A 20,797-nucleotide genomic window follows, 5' to 3' on the forward strand; every position below is an offset into this window, starting at 1 on the left:
ACAGGCTGCAGTGCAGAAAATCACAAGTGATTTTTAAAAATTTATTTTACAGGCCTGGTGCGGTGGCTCATGCCTGTAATCCCAGTGCTTTGGGAAGCTGAGGTGGGTGGATCATGAGGTCAGGAGTTCGAGACCACCCTGGCCAACTTGGTGACACCCCATCTCTACTAAAAACACAAAAAATTAGCCATGCATGGTGGCAGGTGCCTGTAAGTCAGGAGGCTGAGGCAGGAGAATCGCTTGAACCTAGGAGGTGGAGTTTGCAGCAAGCCAAGACTGCACCACTACACTCCAGCCTGGGCAACAGAGCGAGACTCCGTCTCAAAAAAAAAAAAAAAATTATTTTACAGGTAGGGTCTCACTTTTGCCTAGGCTAGAGTGCAGTGGCATGATCATAGCTCACTGCAGCGTTGAATTCCTGAGCTCAAGCGTTCCTCCACCTCAGCCTTCCAAGTAGCTGGGACTACAGGCATGTACCACTACACCTGGCTCATTCTGTCATTTTTTTGTAGAGGCAGGTCTTGCTATGTTGCCCAGGCTGGTCTCGAACTCCTGGCTTCAAGCAGTCCTGCTGTCTTGGGATTCCAAAGTGCTGGGATTATAGGGGTGAGCCACCATGCCCAGCCCATAAATGATTTTTGCTGAGTTTCTCCCCCTTTAATTTTAAACTTAGTGTCCTTTCCCCAACAAACCATCAGGAGCTATCCATGGGATTTTGTATTACCAAGGCATTAGAGATGTATACATTCCTCTCATCTGAGCCTGTAACAGCCCTGTGATGAGACAAGAGAGCTTGGAACAAGCACTGGAATAAGGCTAGCACTTCCTTATCTCCCTGTGTGATCTCAGAGATATTACAGCTTCATCTGTCCCATTCATTCAGCAAACATTTATTGAATGTCTTGTAGGTGTGATGAGTACTCTAGGGATTAAAAATAAGTACACCTTTTTTCCAGCAGTAAAAATTCATAGAACTGCACATAAAATATCTGTACCTTTCTGTACATTATACTTCAACTAAGTTAATGAAATTTTATCTTTTTTTAATGGAATTTTAAAAATAAATATACCATCCACCTCTTCAAGGAAGTTACATTCTAGTAAACCCTATATACACAAAACTACATATAACTATACTATTTTAAAAAGCTGTAAATAGGCAAGTCAGCTCAGAATACCCCAACCTCCACCCTCTGTTTTTAGGAATGAGGCTAAGAAATAAGGCTCAGGGCAAAACCCATGGGCTTGGCTGGTCCCATATCGTTTTTTAACAATATGATAAAGCCCCTCAACAAATCACTGGGAGATTTGAACGAGGTTTCAGTTTAAATAATTAGGCATTGCCAAACCATAATCACAACAGCAGGGACTGTGGCTGCCTGGTAACCCCGTAGCCCCTGTCCCTAAGAGAATGCTTGACGTGTAGCAGGCTCTCAAACTTGTTCAATCGTTGAAAGGCAGATACGGAATACTTGTTTTCTAGGGAGGTAGTCAGTTTTGCCCAGAAACAGGAAAACAAATGTCTAGTTTCCCTTCTAGCCCAAGGATGTCACTGACTCTTTGTTCAAAGTTGTACATATCATTGTGACTATTGGCAACCATGTATTAAGTGCCTGTTATGTGTCAGGCAGTATTTTAAATTCTGTCATTATAGTTCCAGGGGAGAGGTGTTGCACCTTTACAAATAAAGAGGTTATGTGTAAATAAAGTTCAGGCCAGTGGCACAAAGTACTGAAGGTGGGATTCACTCAGGTCTGTCACTTCCAAGCCCATGGTTTCTGCTTTGTAACCCTATTTGAAAGGAAAACTGCAACTAAGATTATGACCCATGAGACAACTTATGTGTGAGACAAAAAATTTCACACCTCCCCACTGCCCCCAAACACACACGGTATGACACAGTGACCCAACCTTAGACAAAAGGGTACCACTGCCAGCAAATGTATTTAACATTTTATTGAGATTCTCAACAGCTGCCATTTGGTTTGTATAGCAAAGTTTTTACAAAGTAAATTTTTTCCATTTTTGATATTTTTATGAAAATTATTTTCTTCCATTTTAAAGCCCTGTCCCTCCCCCAAAGAAGGATTAATAACTACCAAGTAATGATTAGGAAAAAAAACAAAAGCAAAAACAGCTTTTAAACACTTGTGAAACAAGGGTAAGTGTCCAAAGTCAAGACCTTCTGGGCCAGTGGAGGTGCTGGGCTGCCCCGGGACACCGTCACTACCTCACCATCTACAATATCCTTAAGAGCTGAGCAGCCCTGCAGATCCTCGGGGGCTTCCTGTTCCACAAGTTCCACTCCCTGTTCCTCTCCATCTTTGCTGTTGGGCCTCCCCTCCAAATCTGCCTAACAAAGGGCAGCACGATCTTTAATACATGTGCAGCTTTGTAAATGGAGACAGGATACTCTATTTTGAAAGCTGAGATTCCCTGTCCAGTCTGGGGGAGGAAAAATTATCCAATGTAGCATGGATGGTTTCACTTTCTTGTCCACTCAGACATACGCTCATACTTATTAAATGGATTTATCGGATGCTTCAAAAGCCCTGATGTGTAGTAGCACAAAAGTTCCTTGTAAAAAAAGAAGTTGCAAAATTGTAAAAATTTCTGCAGCAGTTCTGACGCTGGATGACAAAGCTCGTTCTGATTAGTAGGTTTTCTTTGACAGGCACAGCAGCTTCCCCTATACGTCTTACGTTCGGAGGGTTCTGTTTAGACCACAGGAAGCTGGAATCCAAGTTTAAAAGGCTCTCTACTGACAAAATGTGGTACATCCATCAATGGAATTCTACTCAGCAATAAAAGGAACAAACTACCAAAACATGTTATATGTCATGGACGAACCTCAAAAACATTAGCTAAGTAAAAAAGTAGGACCCTAGAGACCACTTATTGTATGATTCCATTGATTCGAACTGTCTAGAAAAGGCAAATTTATAGAGAAAGTAGATTGGTGGTTGCTGGGGTAAGAACAGGATTAACTGTAAAACAGCATAAAGGATCTTATCAGGAGGGATAAAAATGTTCTAAAACTGAGTAATAGTTATAGCTACACCACTGAGGGAAGTTACTAAAATCACTGAATTGTACACTTGAAATAGGTGTTTTATGATATGTAACATATGCCTCATTAAAGTTGTTTTGTTTTTAAGAAAAGGACTCCCTGCCTCCCAAACCATCTTTCAAGTATTAAACATTTTTGAAGGCTCACAATCAACAGGACAGATAATTACTTAGTGATGATTTACAGAGTAAAATATTTTACTATTTTATAGTAAGCACATTTTAGTAACTGTAAACTAGTAAAATATTTTAAAGATTTTATCTCATTTTTGTCATATTAGCCTAAAATGTTTATTATTTTTATATAAAAGGTAGCCAATAGGAAGGTAGGATTGGAGAGAAAGCTCAGCAAATGTCACAAAGGAGACTCCTAGTAACAAAATCTGAGGGAGCTTTTTCCTTTAAAATAAAGATGGTGCATCTGTCCCTTTACAGATTTCTCTCCTGTCCCCTGGGACTGGGGAAGGTGAATCTCCTGCTTGACACCCTGTAGAGATTAGTGTATCCAGCTGTTCTATTCCCATAATGCCTCTAAAAACCAGACTCACTGGGAACAGCAGTAGGGGTTTGGCCAGTGAGGGCAGGTGGCCAAGTGGTATGCAGGAAACTCTCATGTTTCCCTGGGTTGGCTTCCTGCTCCCTTTCCCTGTCATGAATAGCAGTTTCAATATGAGAAGATTAAAACAAAGGAAAAAACCCACAAAAACCAAAAAACAAAAAACTGTTTTCAAATTGTAACTAACCAAGTCTGTGGAGGAAATTCACAAGGCAGCAGAGCAGCGTCTGCAGAAGGTGCTCTGCCTACCGGGAGAACTAATGATCCCTGTGAGCAATGCGGGCTGCAGTGAGTCACACGGGGAAATGTGGACAGAGGCAGAAGGACACCAAGGCCCCCACTACACACCAAATCAGAGTCAATCCTCCTCTTCTCCCCACCCGCTTCCCAAACTAATGATGTCCGCGTTATCCCAGAGGAGAGCGGCTAGGGACACCCAGTCCTTCCCAATATGTGCACATCTCCAAATCTTGGTCAAATCTGTCAGATTTCTAACAGTCCCAATACCTCAATATCACCTAAACTGAGAAAGATTATTAGCGTGTGATGGTGGGATCCTTATTGAAGAAGGCCTGCCCCCTCCTCACAGTAGAGCAGACTCCTGGGTTCCCGATGGTTCAGGAGCCTGGGCTGTCATTTTTCTACCTGGGGTTTGCAGCCACCCTAATACAAGAAGATTCATTCATGCTGTTTATTTTGGTGGCCTCTTCACACAACTTTCCTCTCTAACAAGTGTTAATTGTCAGCGTATTCATCTCACCTCCTTACTTCCCAGCTTCTCCAAAATCAATGTAATAGTAATCAACAATTTGGAAAATGCTGCTTAGTATTTTAAGTCATGGTTAGCTTTATAACCTTAATTAAAGAGACTGCAGGCTCAGGTGGCTCACCACACCCAGCCTATAATCCCAGCACTCTGGGAGGCTAAGGTGGGAGAATCACTTGAGCACAAAAATTTAAGAACAGCTTGGGAAATAGAGCAAGATCCAGTCTCTATAAAAAATAAAAATAATAAAAGTAATTAGCTGGCCGTGATGGTGCGTGCCTATTGTCCCACCTACTCAGGAGGCTGAGATGCGAGGATTGCTTGAGCCCAGGAATTTGAGGCTACAGTGAGTTATGGTCATACCACTGTACTCCAGCCTGGGTGACAGAGTGAGACTATGCTTAAAAAAATAAAAGGGACCCCAGCTGCTGTGACTTTGGAAACTAAAGGTGCTACAAAGGTCAAGCCTTTTCCTTAGGATGGTTTCTGGTTTCACCCTTATGTGATTCCCAAAAGTCAACCATTATTGCCAGAAACTGGCCCAAAGACCCAGGGTTGCATTTGCCCAGGCCTAGGCTGTATCCTTGAATTTTCTGCTGCAGTTCAAAGGCGTGGAGAAACTGAAAAGGCATTCATTTCGCTTTTTTTCCCTTGAAAAGAAAGAGTTAAATTATTTTCATCTTGGAATTTTAGAGTTGAATAAATAATCCCAATAATTACAGATCAATCACTAATAAACTAACACTGGGACCAGCCAGATTGGCAACTGTTAAAAATACATGTTCTACTTCTTTTTTTTTTTTTGAGACGGAGTCTTGCTCTGTCACCCAGGCTAGAGTGCAGTGGTGCAATCTTAGCTCACTGCAACCTCCACCCACTGGGTTCAAGCAATTCTCCTGCCTCAGCCTCCTGAGTAGCTGGGATTACAGGTGCCTGCCATTGCAACCGGGTAATTTTTTAGTAGAGTTGGGGTTTCACCATGTTGGCCAGGTTGGTCTTAAACTCCTGACCTCATGAACCACCCACCTCGGCCTCCCAAAGTGCTGGGATTACAGGTGTGAGCCACTGCGCCCAGCCTACATGTTCTATTTCTATACAAATTCTCAAACTTCTAGTTGCCAATTAAAAAAAAAAGTTTAAACAGAGTAGTGGCTTAAATTCAACATCAAAATTACCCCTTACAAATACAAGTCTCACCATTAAAGGGTAAAGGGTTCCAGCCTGGCTTGCGGGTTTTACTCCTGTGAGAAAAGTCAAAGACAGCCAGAGGCTCCCAGCCTTTCCCCAGTGAAGGTCCAGCAAGATGCATTTTCTGCTAAGAAGGTAGCAAACTCTAACTAGCAGAGCCTGTGTCGTGAGTGACAATTGTGCCCCCACCTCCCAACATAAAATAGATGGCAAAAAGAGTTGGACTACAAGAGGAACCACTGGAAGCAGAGTCCTATGCATTTTAAAAAGAATCACTTTGCTAGCTGCTTCCTATACCTGGAGTCAGCACATTCAGTGTCTGAAGAGGACTAGAAATGCCAGCCCTCGGTGTCCATGCTAAACTGGCAGGAAGTTTTCATAGTCCTGACCAAATACGCCTTGTGAAACCAGGCTGAAGACTGACATCCAAAACAGACCAGCACAGCAGAAGGAAAGATAAGCTCCTTTCTCTCTGCAATCCCAACACATTTCTAACCACTTTCAGAATTCTGAGCTTGGACAGGCTCATGGAGGATGAAGGAGGAAAAGCAGTCCCAGAAGGGAGAGATTTCCTCTATGCACTTGCAATGTCCTTTCCTTTTTAGAGGGAACAAAAGCTGAAGCTTGAATAAAGAAGTTTCTTTATTCATGTTCGTCCCTGAAAAAGAGTTAACAGTTTCATTTTTTCAACACAGAGGCTTTGGGAATTAATGTGTCTGTCTGGTAATGCAAGTTCTCTAAGCTACTCTCCTATGACATGTGACCTAACAAAGAATGCAATTTTTCAAGTGTTATAATCCTACAGACTTAAATAGGAAAAAATGTGTATTTTAAATCTGGCATTAGCTTGTCACTGTTCAAAGAGTCAATGAGAGCTCAAAAGGAGAATTCTTCTGCTTTCCATACCCTAGTCCTTTCCTTCCAACCTCTGTCCCACATCCACATACTGAATTTATGCCAACTTTATTTCAAGTTACATATCTTTCCCCTATTAGGCCTATTACACAGCATAGCAGCAATCAGAGAGAAGCCACTATTACCTTCAGGGATCTTCAAGTCCTCATCCCTGGGAGAATGGCCTGGATGGTCTCTTATACATCACACTGCCATCTACATCTCTATATACAAAGGCAGCTCCTAGCACCCAGTTTAGTTCCTTAGGGGTAGCAACCAAAGACCCCAACAAGTCAAAGGCAGGAAAGACAAAGAAACATATCCTAAGAGGTCAATCTAGGAAACCTGCAAAGCTGGGCATGTGGGAACAGTAAAATGTTTTAATAGCTGAAAAGATCCCAGAGGGTCAGGTACACAGTCACATACGTCAAGCAGGACTCACTTTCCTAGGCTGATTTTGAGTTCCTTTCCAAAATTCTGTAATGTGGGAAGAAATATCCAAACTGTGAACTGAGCTTCTTACTAGTGTCCTGAAAAACATTTCCTTTAAAAAATGCATAAACTTGTCTGAGGGAATTGAGACACCAGGAAGACCAAGTGTTGATGAGGCTGGAAAAAAAAGCTGTCCAAATAAAATTAAGACACAACAGATTCAAGGATGACTTCTGCAGGCTCATGCTAATTGCCAGCACACCAGGTCTCCCCTATGCTTTTGGCAGCAATATCTTTTCTTAAAAACAGAGTAGGATAGGGTGGAAAGGAGGCCGGGGAATAGACTTCATGAAAGATGAGGTGGCAGATCAACAATAGTGCTCTTCTACTTATAAATGGTGAGTCTGATGGTGATGGTGAACACAGGCTTATGAACAGGACAACAGTAACTAAATGACTCAAGTGACAACCACCATCACAGCCCAGCTTCTGATTTACAACTTTCAACAATCATCAAAGTTACTATAACCTAAGTACTGTAAGCCTGCATTTTCTTGAATGGGGTTCAGGACAAACAGGCAAGGGCTCGGCAGGGCATTGGTTATCCCAGTTCATTGCAGGAGACCCCAGCGATGAGGGAGCTGAGCCTCAAATTCTGGTTTGCACCACCTGCTCTTTCTGCTTGTCCCTTTTCCCATCCAATTCAATAGATTCCACAAAAAGTTCTCCAGGTGCTCACTGTCCTTGGTAAGTATACAGCAGGGTGAGAGGGGCATTTCCTAAATATCCAGTTTTTCTTGGTCAGCTTATTTTGTTTAAATACACACCGCAGAACACTCCTGATGAAGGGGGGAAAATGCAATTTCCTTAACTCGAAAGAGCTATTCAAAAAAACAAAACAGGAAACTGCGCCAAACAAAAATCAGCAGAACAAAACAGAAATACTCAGAGGCTTGTAGAATAAGACTGAGCATATTAGTTACTCAGAGTCACAGTATCGTGAGACCATCACTCCCTTTCCCTTTGTGCGTCCCTCACCCGCCCCATCCCCATCTTCAGCTCCACTATTTTGTGCATTACTATCCCCAGATGTGGGGACAGACAAGTCCTCCTCAAAGCTTTGTCGGCTCAGTACTTCTCTCCTGGAATAAACTCCTTGGCATCTGGGTTCAGGTTACTTTTGCTCTGAAACAAGAACCAAGAGATAATAAATCCTAAGGCAAGCTGCATTTTAAAACTTCCCCAGTCCATCATTATCAGTACCTTCCCCTTAGCTTCAGGGAGAGAAAGAAAGAAAATTCCTTGTAACTCAGGCTGTTATTGCTAGGTTGTTCTCAACTGCTCCTGACATAGCCCTGAGCAAGCGAATCTTCTTCCTTCTTTAGACTCTTGTTTCCTTCCAGATGCCTTCCAAAATCTCCTCAGAAGCCTGTAAGTTCAACTTCAAGAGAATTTTTCAATTAATTGAGTACCTTAACTTGGTGAAAACCTGGGTACTCGATCAGACCAGGTTGGATACCACAATCTCTATTTTTCTTCATTTTTCTGTACTCTCTTTGGTTCTCTACTCTTGTGAATATGCAACACCTTAGCAAACCACAGGGAAAGACTGTTCAGAATATGAGTTGTGTGAAAACTATATTGCTCACGGACTTTTTTTTTTTTTTTTTTTTTAGACGGAGTCTCGCTCTGTCGCCCAGGCTGGAGTGCAGTGGCGGGATCTCAGCTCACTGCAAGCTCCGCCTCCCAGGTTTACGCCATTCTCCTGCCTCAGCCTCCCGAGTAGCTGGAACTACAGGCGCCCACCACCTCGCCCGGCTAGTTTTTTGTATTTTTAGTAGAGACGGGGTTTCACTGTGTTAGCCAGGATGGTCTCGATCTCCTGACCTCGTGATCCGCCCGTCTCGGCCTCCCAAAGTGCTGAGATTACAGGCTTGAGCCACCGCGCCCGGCCTCACGGACATTTTTTTTTGAGACAGTCTTGCTCTATCGCCCAGGCTGGAGTGCAGTGGTGCAATTTCAGCTCACTGCAACCTCCGCCCCCCAGGTTCAAGCAATTCTCCTGCCTCAGCCTTCCAAGCTGGGACTACAGGCATGCACCACCATGCCTGGCTAATTTTTGTATTTTTTTAGTAGAGATGGGGTTTCGCCATGTTGGCCAGGCTGGTCTCGAACTCTAGACCTCAGGTGATCCACCCGCCTCAGCCTCCCAAAGTGCTGGGATTACAGGTGTGAGCCACTGTGCCCAGCCTGCTCACAGACTTCTGACACTACATAAATATGAAAGGCAGGAAATTCATTTATCTGTTTTTCTAATTCTAAGTGGAGAAAATGACCTCTCAGGAGTACATTTCTTCCAAAATGAACAGTTAATTTTTATAACAGAATCATTTAGAAGTATATTAAATACAGATTTGAGGGACAGTAAAAGAGAAGAATAGCAGCAAATAACTTGAGAAGAAACTTCTTCAGTGTTCACATTGTTATCCTTAATCCCAGTTCTACTTTGAAGATCCCATTAGAAAGTAAAGGTTGGTGGCATCCAATCCTGGCAAGCAAAAAGAAAATAAAAGCTGGTGATGCTGGCAACAGTACTGTTTTATAGTGCTTTATGAGGAATGCATCTTCAATACACCCCTTATTAATAATGCCCATAAAACGAGCAAAGAAACAACAGCTCACGGGGCTCCAGAGACTTGTTGAGGGTTGTAGGGCCAGAAAGAAAGTCTGTCATTCCAAATCCTATACTCTTTTCACTACATAACATGAGGAACTACATATGGCTCTTACCAAAATATCTTCAGAATCATGACCTTCACTGACTGACAGTCCATTTAACTGCTGTTGCAACTGTCCCATGGCCTGAGGCAGGTCTCGTGATGGAATAAACCAGTCTTGGTCTTCTTCATCCAGCATCTCTTGGAAGCAGCGGTCCAAGAAGTCTTGCTCCTGTAATTCCTCCTCCACCTAGCAAGCAAAGGGGAGTAGTTCAGACTTACTGCCACAGAGGGACTTACCCCTTCCAGTTTTTCCTTCTCCTCTTTCCTTCAGAAGTTATTACTCTGCAGTTAAGAATGATCTTGAGCTGGGTGTGGTGGCTCACAACTGTAATCCCAGCAATTTGTGAGGCTGAGGCAGGAGGACTGCTTGAGGCCAGGAGTTTGAGACCAGCCTGAGCAACATAGCATGACCCTGTCCCTACAAAAAAAAATTTAAAAATTAGCCAGGCGTAGTGGTGTGTGCCTGTAGTCTCAGCTACCTGGGAGGCTGAGGGTGGAGGATCACTTGAATCCAGGAGGTCAAGGTTTCATTGAGCCAAGACTGTGCCACTGCACTTCAGCCTAGGCAACAGAATGAGACCCCAATTCTTAAAAAAAAAAAAAAAGAAAAAAGAAAAAGAAAAGATTTTATGATCTTACCTGAGGTCTAAGGGATCTAAGGATTCAATGTGTCTAATGACTAGCTAGAGATAACATAATTTTTATTTTTTCTCAACCAAATTCTATCAATAATAAGACTAAGAAAATAGTTATTCACAATAACAGAAATTCAAGGTCTCCGCAGATGTTCTATGATCTCTAATAGGTGATACAGATGTCACGGAAAATCATTTTAGAGCCTAAAATTCTTTTTTTCAGTCTTCTTACAAAGTAACTCTTCTTAAATTTCCCATTTTACAAGAAGTATGAAAAAGATACAGCAAGTATATAACTAGTTCATGACCTGGCTAGCGGAGATAAAATCAAAACCAATGCTATCAGCTTTTGGCCATTTTTTGGGTAAGGAAACCCTCAAGAGAGAAAAATACTTTCAGAACATTAGGAAGACATAAAGAACACTTTTTGGCATACCACTAGAAAATTATATAATCAATGTAGTATTCTTTCAAAAGATGAAATAATATGAATATTTAAACAACTCTGCATTTCTTAAACATTGCCCTAAACTAAAGCAATATATGTCTAGGATATTTTACACTTCTTTGCAGACATTGTTAATTCTTAGTAAAGAGTGTGGTTCGCTCTGCTGATTTCAGTGTCTTTGATAGGCCTCTTGCTTCATGTTTGGCATCCCTTTCCTGCAGGCTGCCTGGTGACAGATTCACAGCTCACTAGCACCACCACCAGCAGTGAGGTCAGGCAAAAAATAATTACCCAAATTAGAATATACAGTTACCTAATGAATTCAGAGGAAAAGTTACTGGTAGTGAGACTTAAGAATAGTATTTGAACATTACAGTTAGCCACACATGAAAATTAGACCATTATGAAGTGCTTAATAAAATATTCTCATGCCACAAGAAGTAACATGACCACTTAAGAGCTGCCCTGACTGTACAAGAGCTTAACGGCATGCTCGCTCTTATTAAATTTACCCCGTTCATCGGCACAACCAATGAAAATGGTTGCTGGGCACAGAGGTGTAACAGAAACATGCTATGTGCAATTCACACAGATCCCGATAGAGCCACATTAGGTGGAAACTGTGTCCCCTTTAAACTTGTTCCCTTCTTCCCAGAGCACCAGGCTGTTCAGTTAAAATCACATTTGTCACCTTACATGCTGTATATGGTCAAGTGACTATTCATCACAAAATGTTCCCACAAGGGGCGTGGACACTTTGGCATCCCTTGGTTAAAAGGAGACCCCTTGCCGTGGCCTTTGGCTTTCTCCCTTTCCCAGCTGCTGGACTTCACGGTGTTCCCTCAGCCACTCAGCTGATACATGCCCTGGGGGTGGCAGAGCAATACCGTGGAAGGGACCAAGTGGGCACCAGATCACTTGTCTATCCAGAATGCTTACCTTGGGCTGTTAACCTCACAGAGATATAAAACAATGCATTACTGCTGAATCTTTGTTGAAGCAGTCTAGCCAACCCCCACCTCATGTACTTCTCTATTTCAGACTCACATCCTGCCAGTCCCCGAGGTCCCATTTGAGGCATGCCGTGCTGACCTGTCTGCATATAGCTGCTGTTTCCCACAAATCTATACCCAATAACACAGGGCATTAGACCAAAACAACTTTCTTTCACAAAATAAATTTCCTCACCTTTTCCCATAACACAAATTTTCCATGAAAACATTGCAAAAGGAGAGCAGAAACTAGACTTTTAGGAACTGGACTTAACCATGTCTAATTAATGAAAAATATTATATATGGGCACATGTTTTACTGCATTTTGCTGTACTTTGCTTCACAGATACTGCATTTTTACAAATTGAAAGTTTGTGGCAACCTTGCATCAAGCAAGCCTATTGGCGCCTTTTTATCAACAGTATGTGCTCACTGTCTGTGTCACATTTTGGTAATTCTCTCAATATTTCAAACTTTTTCATTATTATTATATCTGTTATAGTGCTCTGTAATCAGTAATCTTTGATGTTACAATTTTTTAAATTTTAGGTTTGAAGTACATGCGAAGGTTACATAAACACATGTCACAGGGGTTTGTTGTACATATTATCATATCACCAGGTATTAAGCTCAGCACCCAATAGTTATCTATTCTGCTCCTCTCTCTCCTCCCACCCTCCTCCCTCAAGTAGACCCCAGTGTCTGTTGTTCCTTGTGTTCATAAATTCTTATCAGTTAGCTCCCACTTATAAGTGAGAACATGTGGTATTTGGTTTCCTGTTCCTGTGTTAGTTTGCTAAGGATGATAGCCTGCAACTCCATCCATGTTCCTGCAAAGGACATAATCTCATTATTTTTTATGGCTGCGTAATATTCCATGGTGTATATGTACCATATTTTTTTTTATCCAGTCTATCACTGTTGGATGGGCATTTACTTGATTCCATGTCTTTGCTATTGTGAACAGTGCTGCAATGAACATTTGTGTACATGTGTCTTTATGATAGAATGCTTTATATTCCTCTGGGTCTATACCCAGTAATGGGATTGCTGGGTTGAATGGTAGTTTTACTTTCAGCTCTTTGAGGAATCGCCATACTGCTTTCCACAACAGCTGAATTTACACTCCTACCAACATTGTATAAGTCTTTTCTTTTCTCCACAACCTCACCAGCATGTTTTTTCGTTTTTTTCTTTTTTCTTTTTTAGTAATAGCCATTCTGACTGGTGTGAAATGGTATCTCATGGTGGTTTTGACTCACATTTCTCTAATGATCAGTGATATTGAGCTTTTTTTCATATGCTTGTTGGTCGTATGTATGTCTTCCTTTTGAGAGCTGTCTGTTCATGTCCTTTGCCCACTTTTTAATGGGGTTGTTTTTCTCTTGTAAATTTAAGTTCCTTGTAGATGCTGGACATCAGACCTTTGTCATATGCATAGTATGCAAATATTTCCTCCCATTCTGTAGGTTGTCTGTTTACCCTGTTGATATTTTCTTTTGCTGTACAGAAGCTCTTAAGTTATTTAGATCTCATTTGTCAATTTTGGCTTTTGTTGCAATTGCTTTTGGTGTCTTTGTCATTAAATCTTTGCTCATTCCTATGTCCGAGATGGTATTGCCTAGGTTGTCTTCCATGGTTTTTGTAGTTTTGGGTTTTAGCCAGGCGCGGTGGCTCAGGCCTGTAATCCCAGCACTTTGGGAGGCCGAGGCAGGCAGATCATGAGGTCAGGAGATTGAGACCATCCTGGCTAACGTGGTGAAACCCCGCCTCTACTAAAAAATACAAAAAATTAGCCGGGCGTGGTGGCAAGCGCCTGCAGTCCCAGCTACTCTGGAGGCTGAGGCAGGAGAATGGCGTGAACCTGGGAGGCGGAGCCTGCATTGAGCAGAGATCACACCACTGCACTCCAGCCTGGGCTACAGAGGGAGACACTGTCTCAAAAAAAAAAAAAAGTTTTGGGTTTTACATTTGTCTTTAATCCATCTTGAGTTTATTTTTGTATATTGTGTAAGGAAGGGGTCCAGCTTCAGACTTCTACATATGGCAAGTCAGTTATCCCAGCACCATTTATTAAACAGGAAATCTTTTCCCCAGTGCTTGTTTTTGTCAGCTTTGTCTAAGATCAGATGGTTGTACATGTGTGGTCTTATTTCTGGGTTCTTTATTCAGTTCCACTGGTCTATGTGCCGGTTTTTGTGCCAGTACTATGATATTTTGGTCACTGTAGACTTGTAGTATAGTTTGAAGTCAGGTAATGTATTGCCTCCAGCTTTGTTCTTTTTACTTATGATTGCCTTAGCTATTCATGCACTTTTTTGGTTCATATAAATTTTGAACTATTTTTTTCTAGTTTTGTGAAGAATGTCATTGGTAGTTTGATAGGAATAGCATTGAATCCGTAAACTACTTTGGGCAGTATAGTCATTTTAATGATATTGATTCTTCCTATCCATGAGCACGGGATGTTTTTCCATTTGTTTGTATCTTCTCTGATTTGAGCAGTGTTTTGAAATTCTCATTGTAGAGATCTTTTAACTCCTTGGTTAGCTGTATTCCTAGGTTGTGTGTGTGTGTGTCAGCTGTGAATGGGACTGCCTTTCTGATTTGGCTCTCAGTTTGGTGGTTGTTGGTGTATAGGAATGTTAGTGGTTTTTGTACATTGATTTTGTATTCTGCAACTTTGCTGATTGAAGTTATCAGCTGAAGGAGCTTTTGGGCTGAGACTACAGAGTTTTCTAGATATAGAATCATGTTGTTTGCAAACAGATATAGTATGACTTCCTGTCTTCCTATTTGGATGCCCTTTCTCTTGCCTGATTTCTCTGGCTAGGACTTCCAATACTATGTTGACTGTAAGTGGTTACAGAGGGCATCCTTGTATTGTACCAGTTTTCAAGGGGAATGCTTTCAGCTTTTGCTCATTCAGTATAACGTTGGCTGTGGGTTTGTCATAGATGACTCTTACTATTTTGAGGTATATTCCTTCCATACCTAGTTTATTGAGAGTTTTAAACATGAAGCAATGTTGAGTTTTACCAAAAGACTTTTCTGCTTCTATTGAGATAATCATGTGGCTTTTATCTTTAGTTCTGTTTATTTGATGAATCACATTTATTGATGTTTGCATGTTGAACCAACCTTGCATCCTAGGGATGAAGCCTACTTAATCATGGTGGATTAGCTTTTTGATGTGCTGCTGGATTTGGTTTGTAAGTAATTTGTTGAGGATTCAATGTTCATCAAGGACACTGCCCTGAAGTTTTCTTGTTTCGTTGTGTCTCTGCTAGGTTTTGGTAACAGGATGATGCTGGCCTTGTAGAATGAGTTGGGGAGAAATCCCTCCTCCTCAATTTTTTAGAATAGTTTCTGTAGGAATGGTACCAGCTCTTCTTTGTACATCTGGTAGAATTTGGCTGTGAGTCCATCACATCCTGGGCTTTTTTGGTTGGTAAGCTATTTATTACTGAAACCATTTCAGAGCTCATTATTAGTCGGTTCAGGGAATCAATTTCTTCCCAGCTCAGTCTTGGGAGGGTTTATGTGTCCAGGAATTTATCCATTTCTCCTAGGTTTTCTAGTTTGTGTGTGTAGAGTGTTTGTAGTACTTTTTGATGGTTGTTTTTATTTCTGTGGGTCAGTAGTAACATTCCCTTTGTCATTTCTAATTGTGTTTATTTGGATCTTCTCTATTTTCTTCTTAATTACTATAGCTAGTAGCCTATTAGTTTTTTTTGTTTTTGTTTTCTTTTTTTTGAGATGAAGTCTCGCTCTGTCACCCAGGCTGCACTGCAGTGGTGCGATCTCAGCTCGCTGCAACCTCCGCCTCCTGGGTTCATGCATTCTCCTGCCTCAGCCTTCCATGCAGCTGGGATTACAGGTGCATGCCACCACACCTGGCTAATTTTTGCATTTTTAGTAGAGATGGGTTTCACCATGTTGGCCAGGCTGGTCTCAAATTCCTGACCTCAAGTGATCTGCCCACTTTGGCCTCTCTAAGTGCTGGGACTACAGGCATGAGCCACCACGCCTGGCCTATTTCGTTAACTTTTTTCAAAAAACCAACTCCTGGATTTGCTGATCTCTTAAATGATTTTTCATGTCTCAATTTCCTTCAGTTCAGCTCTGATTTTTGTTATTTCTCATCTTCTGCTAGCTTTGGGGTTGATTTGTTCTTGTTTGTCTAATTCTTTCAGTTGTGATGTTAGGTTGTTAATTTGAGATCTTTCATCACTTTGTGAGGTGGGCATTTAGTGCTATGAATTTCCCTCTTAAAACTGCCTTAGCTATGTCCCAAATATTCTGGTATGTTGTATCTTTGTTCTCCTTATTTTCAAATAACTTGATTTCTGCCTTAATTTCATTATTTACCCAAAAGTCATTCAGGAGTATGTTGTTTAATTTCCATGTAATTGTATGGCTTTATTTTCATTGTGTTGACTTCTATTTTTATTGTCCTATGGTCTGAGAGTGTGTTTGGTATGATTTTGGTTCTTTTACACTTGTTGAGGATTGTTTTATGTCCAATTATGTGGTCAATTTTAAAGTGTGTGCCATGTGGCAATGAGACGAATGTATACTCTGTTGTTCTGGGGTGGAGACTTCTGTAAAGGTCTAGCAGGTACATTTGGTCCAATGGTGAATTTAAGTCCTGTATATCTTAGTTAATTTTCTGCTTCAATGATCTAATACTGTCAGTGGAATATAGAAGTCTCACATTATTAATATTGTGTGGGAGCCTGTCTCTTTGCACCCAGATTCATAAAGAACTTGCTTTATGAATCTGGGTGCTCCCATGTTGTGCACATATGTATTTAGGATAGTTAGGTCTTCTTGCTAAATTGAACCCTTTACCATTATGTAATGTCCTTCCCTTGTCTTTTTTAATCTTTGTTGGTTTGAAATCTGTTTTGTCTGAAATTAGGATTGCAACCCCTGCTTTTTTCTGTTTTCCATTTGCTTGGTAGATTTCTCTCCATCCCTTTATTATGAGCCTATGAGTGTCATTATGTGTGAGAAGGGTTTCTTGAAGACAGCATACTATTGGGTCTTGCTTTTTTATCCAGCTTGCCACTCTGTTCCTTTTAAGTGAGGCATTTAGCCCATTTACATTCAAGGTTAGTATTGATATGTGTGGATTTGATCTTGTCATTGTGCTGTTTGCTGGTTATTATGTTGGCCTGTTTGTGTGGTTGTTTTACAGTGACACTGGTCTGTGTGGTCAAGTGGGTTTTTGTATTAGCTGGTAGTGGTCTTTCCTTTCTATATTTAGTGCTCTTTTCAAGGTCTCCTGTAAGCCAGGTTTGGTAGTAATGAAGTCCCTCAACATTTGCTTATCTGAAAAGGATCTTATTTTTCCTTCATTTAGGAAGCTTAGTTTGGTTGGATATGAAATTCTTGGTTGAAGATTTTTTTTTTCTCTAAGAATGTTAAATATAGGCCCCTAATCTCTTCTAGCTTATAGGGTTTCAGCTGAGAGGTCTGCTGTAAGCCTGATGGGGATCTCTTTGTAGGTGACCTACCCTTTCTCTCTAGCTGCCTTTAACGTCCTTTCATTTTGACCTTGGAAAGTCTAATGATTACGTGTGTTGGGAATGATCTTCTTGTGTGGAATCTTGCAGGAGTTCTCTGTATTTCCTGAATTTGACTGTTGGCCTCTCTAACATGGTTGGGGAAGTTTTCATGGATGGTATCCTTGTATTAGTCTGTTTTCACACTGTTGATAAACACATACCCAAGACTGGGCAATTTAAAAGAGAAGGAGGTTTACTGAACTTATAGTTCCATGTGGCTGGGGAGGCCTCACAATTATGGCAGAAGGTAAAAGGCAAGCCACATCTTAGATAGATGGCAGCAGACGAAGAGAGAGAGCTTGTGCAGGTAAACTCCCATTTTTTAAAACCATCAAATCTCGTGAGACCAATTCACTACGAGGAGAACAGCAAAGAAAGACTCACCCTCATAATTCAGTCATCTGCCATCAGGTCCCTCCCACAACACATGGGAATTATGGGAGCTACAAGATGAGATTTGGGTGGGGACAGAGAGCCAAACCATATCAATCCTGAAATATATCTTTCAAGTTATTTACTTTGTTCTCCTCCCTTTCAGGGATACCAATGATACATAGATTTGTCCTCTTTACATAATCCCATACTTCTTGGAGGTTTTTGTTCATTCCTTTTTATTATTCTTGCTTTATTTTTGACTGTCTTATTTAAAATTTTTGAAATGGAGTTTCACGCTTGTTGCCCAGGCTGGAGTGCTGTGATGTGATCTCAGCTCACTGCAACCTCCGCTTCCCAGGTTCAAGAGATTCTCCTGCCTCAGCCTCCTGAGTAGCTGGGATTACAGGTGCTTGCCACCACGCCCAGCTAATTTTTGTATTTTTAGTACAGACGGCATTTCACCATGTTGGCCAGGCTGGTCTCTAACTCCTGACCTCAGGTGATCCCTGCCTCAGCTTCCCAAAGTCCTGGGATTACAGGTGTGAGCCACCATGTCTGGCCTGTCTTATTTTAGAGAACCAGTCTTCAAGTTCTGAGATTCTTTCCGCAGCTTGGTTTATTCTGCTGTTAATACTTGTGATTGCATTATGAAATCATTGTGTTATTCAGCTCTGTCAGACCTGTTAGGTTCTTTTTTATAGTGGCTATTTTGTCTTTCAGCTCCTGTATCACTTTACTATGATTCTTATTTTCCTTGGACTGGGTTTTGCTATCTTCCTGAATCTTGATGATCTTTGTTCCTATTCATATTCTGAACACTATGGAAATGACAACAAAGGATTTAGAATATTACATAATCAACTTAGTTGATAAAGCAGTAGCAGGGTTTGAGAGAACTGTTTTTTCCCTTGAATTTCCATTTTATCCAGTACTGATATTGCTTTATGTTTGAAATTTCCTGATATTTTCTGACTTCATTATATTATGTTTTCCTTTTCTGAAGCATTTTAATTCAGATGTTTCTCTTTTAGGTTCTTTACATGTGAACCTGTTTCCCTTACTGTGGAAGTAATCCATTTTCTTTGCATATGAGTTGGGAAATCAGAACTAAGAAAACCAAATTGGAAGGAAAAAAAAGCCCCCCTCTCCTCAACACTCACACATAATGAATATTGTTGACATTTTAGAATATATATACCCTGATTTTTACTTAATAGACACCCCATGGGGAAATGACAGAAGCTTAGAGTAAAAAAAAAAAAAAGTCTCCTAGTTAGAAATGACCCATAAGATTTTAAAAATCACTAAGCATTTTCCATCTTCTTCTGTAGCCTGAATAGCCAGTGAGAGTGTATCTTGCAAGTTGCATATAATTAGATTTCTCCCTTTTTTCCCCCCTTAATCCAACTGCATCTTTTTTTTTTTGAGATGGAGTCTCACTCTGTCACCCAGGCTGGAGTGCAGTGTTGTGAGCTCAGCTCACCGCAAGCTCTGCCTCCTGGGTTCACATTATTCTCCTGCCTCAGCCTCCCAAGTAGCTGGGACTACAGGTGCCCGCCACCTATCTTCTCTCTTAGAAATTCTAGCCAGGCACTGTGACACATGCCTGTAGTCACAGCCAATCAAGAGGCTGTAGTGAGAGAACCACTTGTGCCTAGGGGTTCAAGTCCAGCCTGGGCAACATAGCAAGACCCCATTTCTTAAAAAATTCTGTATGTGTGTGGGTGTTGGGGGATATAAGCCATTCACAATTCTAACTAGTATGTTAGGTCTTACTTCTTCTTTCCTGAGTTACTTTAAAATAAAAGTCCCACTACTTTTCTTGAGACTTAATCCTCCCCCCCACCAAAACTACATTTCAATCCACTTCCATCAGCCTCACAGTCAGTGAAAATCTTTTCAAAAGACCAATGAATGTCACTCCTGGTTTGGGGGGTTGTAAGCTGTTTCCATCTTATTCTATGTTTTGTTAAATATTTTATTAGAAAGTCAGAAGACATTATATCAGGGTTGCTAGCTAGAAACCAGTTTCTACTCCTTAAGATACAACTCAAGGTACATGGTATGCAAAACCACTTCTGAATTACCATGAAAACTATGCTAGTAATGGAATGGGGTTTGGTGGTGGTAAAAACTGTACAGCACACCATAGTGTAACAGAGTAATGTACAGGTGTTCAGAAAGAGCTAACATCAATTATATCCCAGATTCCTAAACCCTCCTGCTCCCAAATGAAGGATAAAGAAGGCTTCTCTGAAATACTTAATCCTATGACCTGAAATCATGTAATAGTTTTAAAATTAGGTTGCCAGGCCAGGCGCGGTGGCTCACGCCTGTAATCCTAGCACTTTGGGAGGCCGAGGCAGGCAGATCACTTGAGGCCAGGAGTTTAAGACCAGCCTGGCCAACATGGCGAAACCCCATCTCTACTAAAAATGCAAAAATTTGCCGGGGATGGTGACACATGCCTGTAGTCCCAGCTACTCAGGAGGCTAAGGCATGACAATGGTTTGAGCCTGGACTGTGGAGGTTGCAGTGAGCAGAGACTGAGCCACTGCACTCCAGCCTGGGTGACAGAGTGAGACTCCGTCTCCACAAACAAACAAACAAAACCCAAAATTATGTTGCCAAGCTAGTAGTCCTGTAAAACATTAGGGTTGGGGGAATTTGAGCAAACAATTGTTTATCCGCTCAGCCCTTCTTAGGGCCTGGTATTTACTGCAATATTGGAAGCTGCCATGCATATATCTGTCATTGCTTACCTAGATCTCCAGAAATAAAAGTTATAATTTTTAAAGCTTCTCAACAGTCTTTCCTCAATCTCTTTGTGCGGTGTGTGTGTGTGTGTCTGTGTGTGTGTGTGTGTGTGAATGTGTATGTGTGTCTCTGCAAGCCCCTAGCTTTCCAGCACTTTTCCTTGTACCCTGTCTCTGAGTTTGCTAAACTCCTGAATGTAGGAGCGCACAGCTGACCCACAGTTCAGACATCTGGCTTCTAATAGTCCTGGTGCAATACTGATCACTGGGATTAAGAGCATGTCAGTGAGTGTTAACAAAGCTAGTGAAAACTGTTTTATGTTTTCAACAAC

General features: G+C 41.3%; 1 protein-coding gene and 1 long non-coding RNA gene across 5 annotated transcripts in view; one reads left to right on the plus strand and one right to left on the minus strand.

Annotated features, from left to right (window-relative positions):
* Positions 1-181: 181 nt before the first annotated feature.
* LOC117062001 lies at positions 182-20,301 on the plus strand. Its single transcript, XR_004428172.1, has 2 exons — positions 182-213; positions 20,184-20,301. It is a non-coding gene; the product is annotated as an uncharacterized LOC117062001 (long non-coding RNA).
* Positions 6,834-20,797, minus strand: part of PAIP2B (poly(A) binding protein interacting protein 2B) — a 41,417-nt gene continuing 27,453 nt past the window's right edge. For 3 of the 4 annotated variants that reach the window (XM_033175029.1, XM_033175030.1, XM_033175027.1), the window contains 2 exons: positions 9,696-9,872; positions 6,834-8,090 (listed from right to left, as the gene is read on the minus strand). In XM_033175029.1, coding sequence (XP_033030920.1) covers positions 8,034-8,090; positions 9,696-9,872 — 234 coding nt within the window. In that variant the 3' untranslated portion in view covers positions 6,834-8,033. Of the gene's footprint in view, positions 8,091-9,063; positions 9,454-9,695; positions 9,873-20,797 lie in introns of those variants that run through there. The other variant, XM_033175028.1, reaches the window with a different exon arrangement.

Source organism: Trachypithecus francoisi, unplaced genomic scaffold (genome assembly GCF_009764315.1).
Source record: "Trachypithecus francoisi isolate TF-2019V2 unplaced genomic scaffold, Tfra_2.0 Lachesis_group17, whole genome shotgun sequence".
NCBI classification, from domain to species: Eukaryota; Metazoa; Chordata; class Mammalia; order Primates; family Cercopithecidae; genus Trachypithecus; species Trachypithecus francoisi.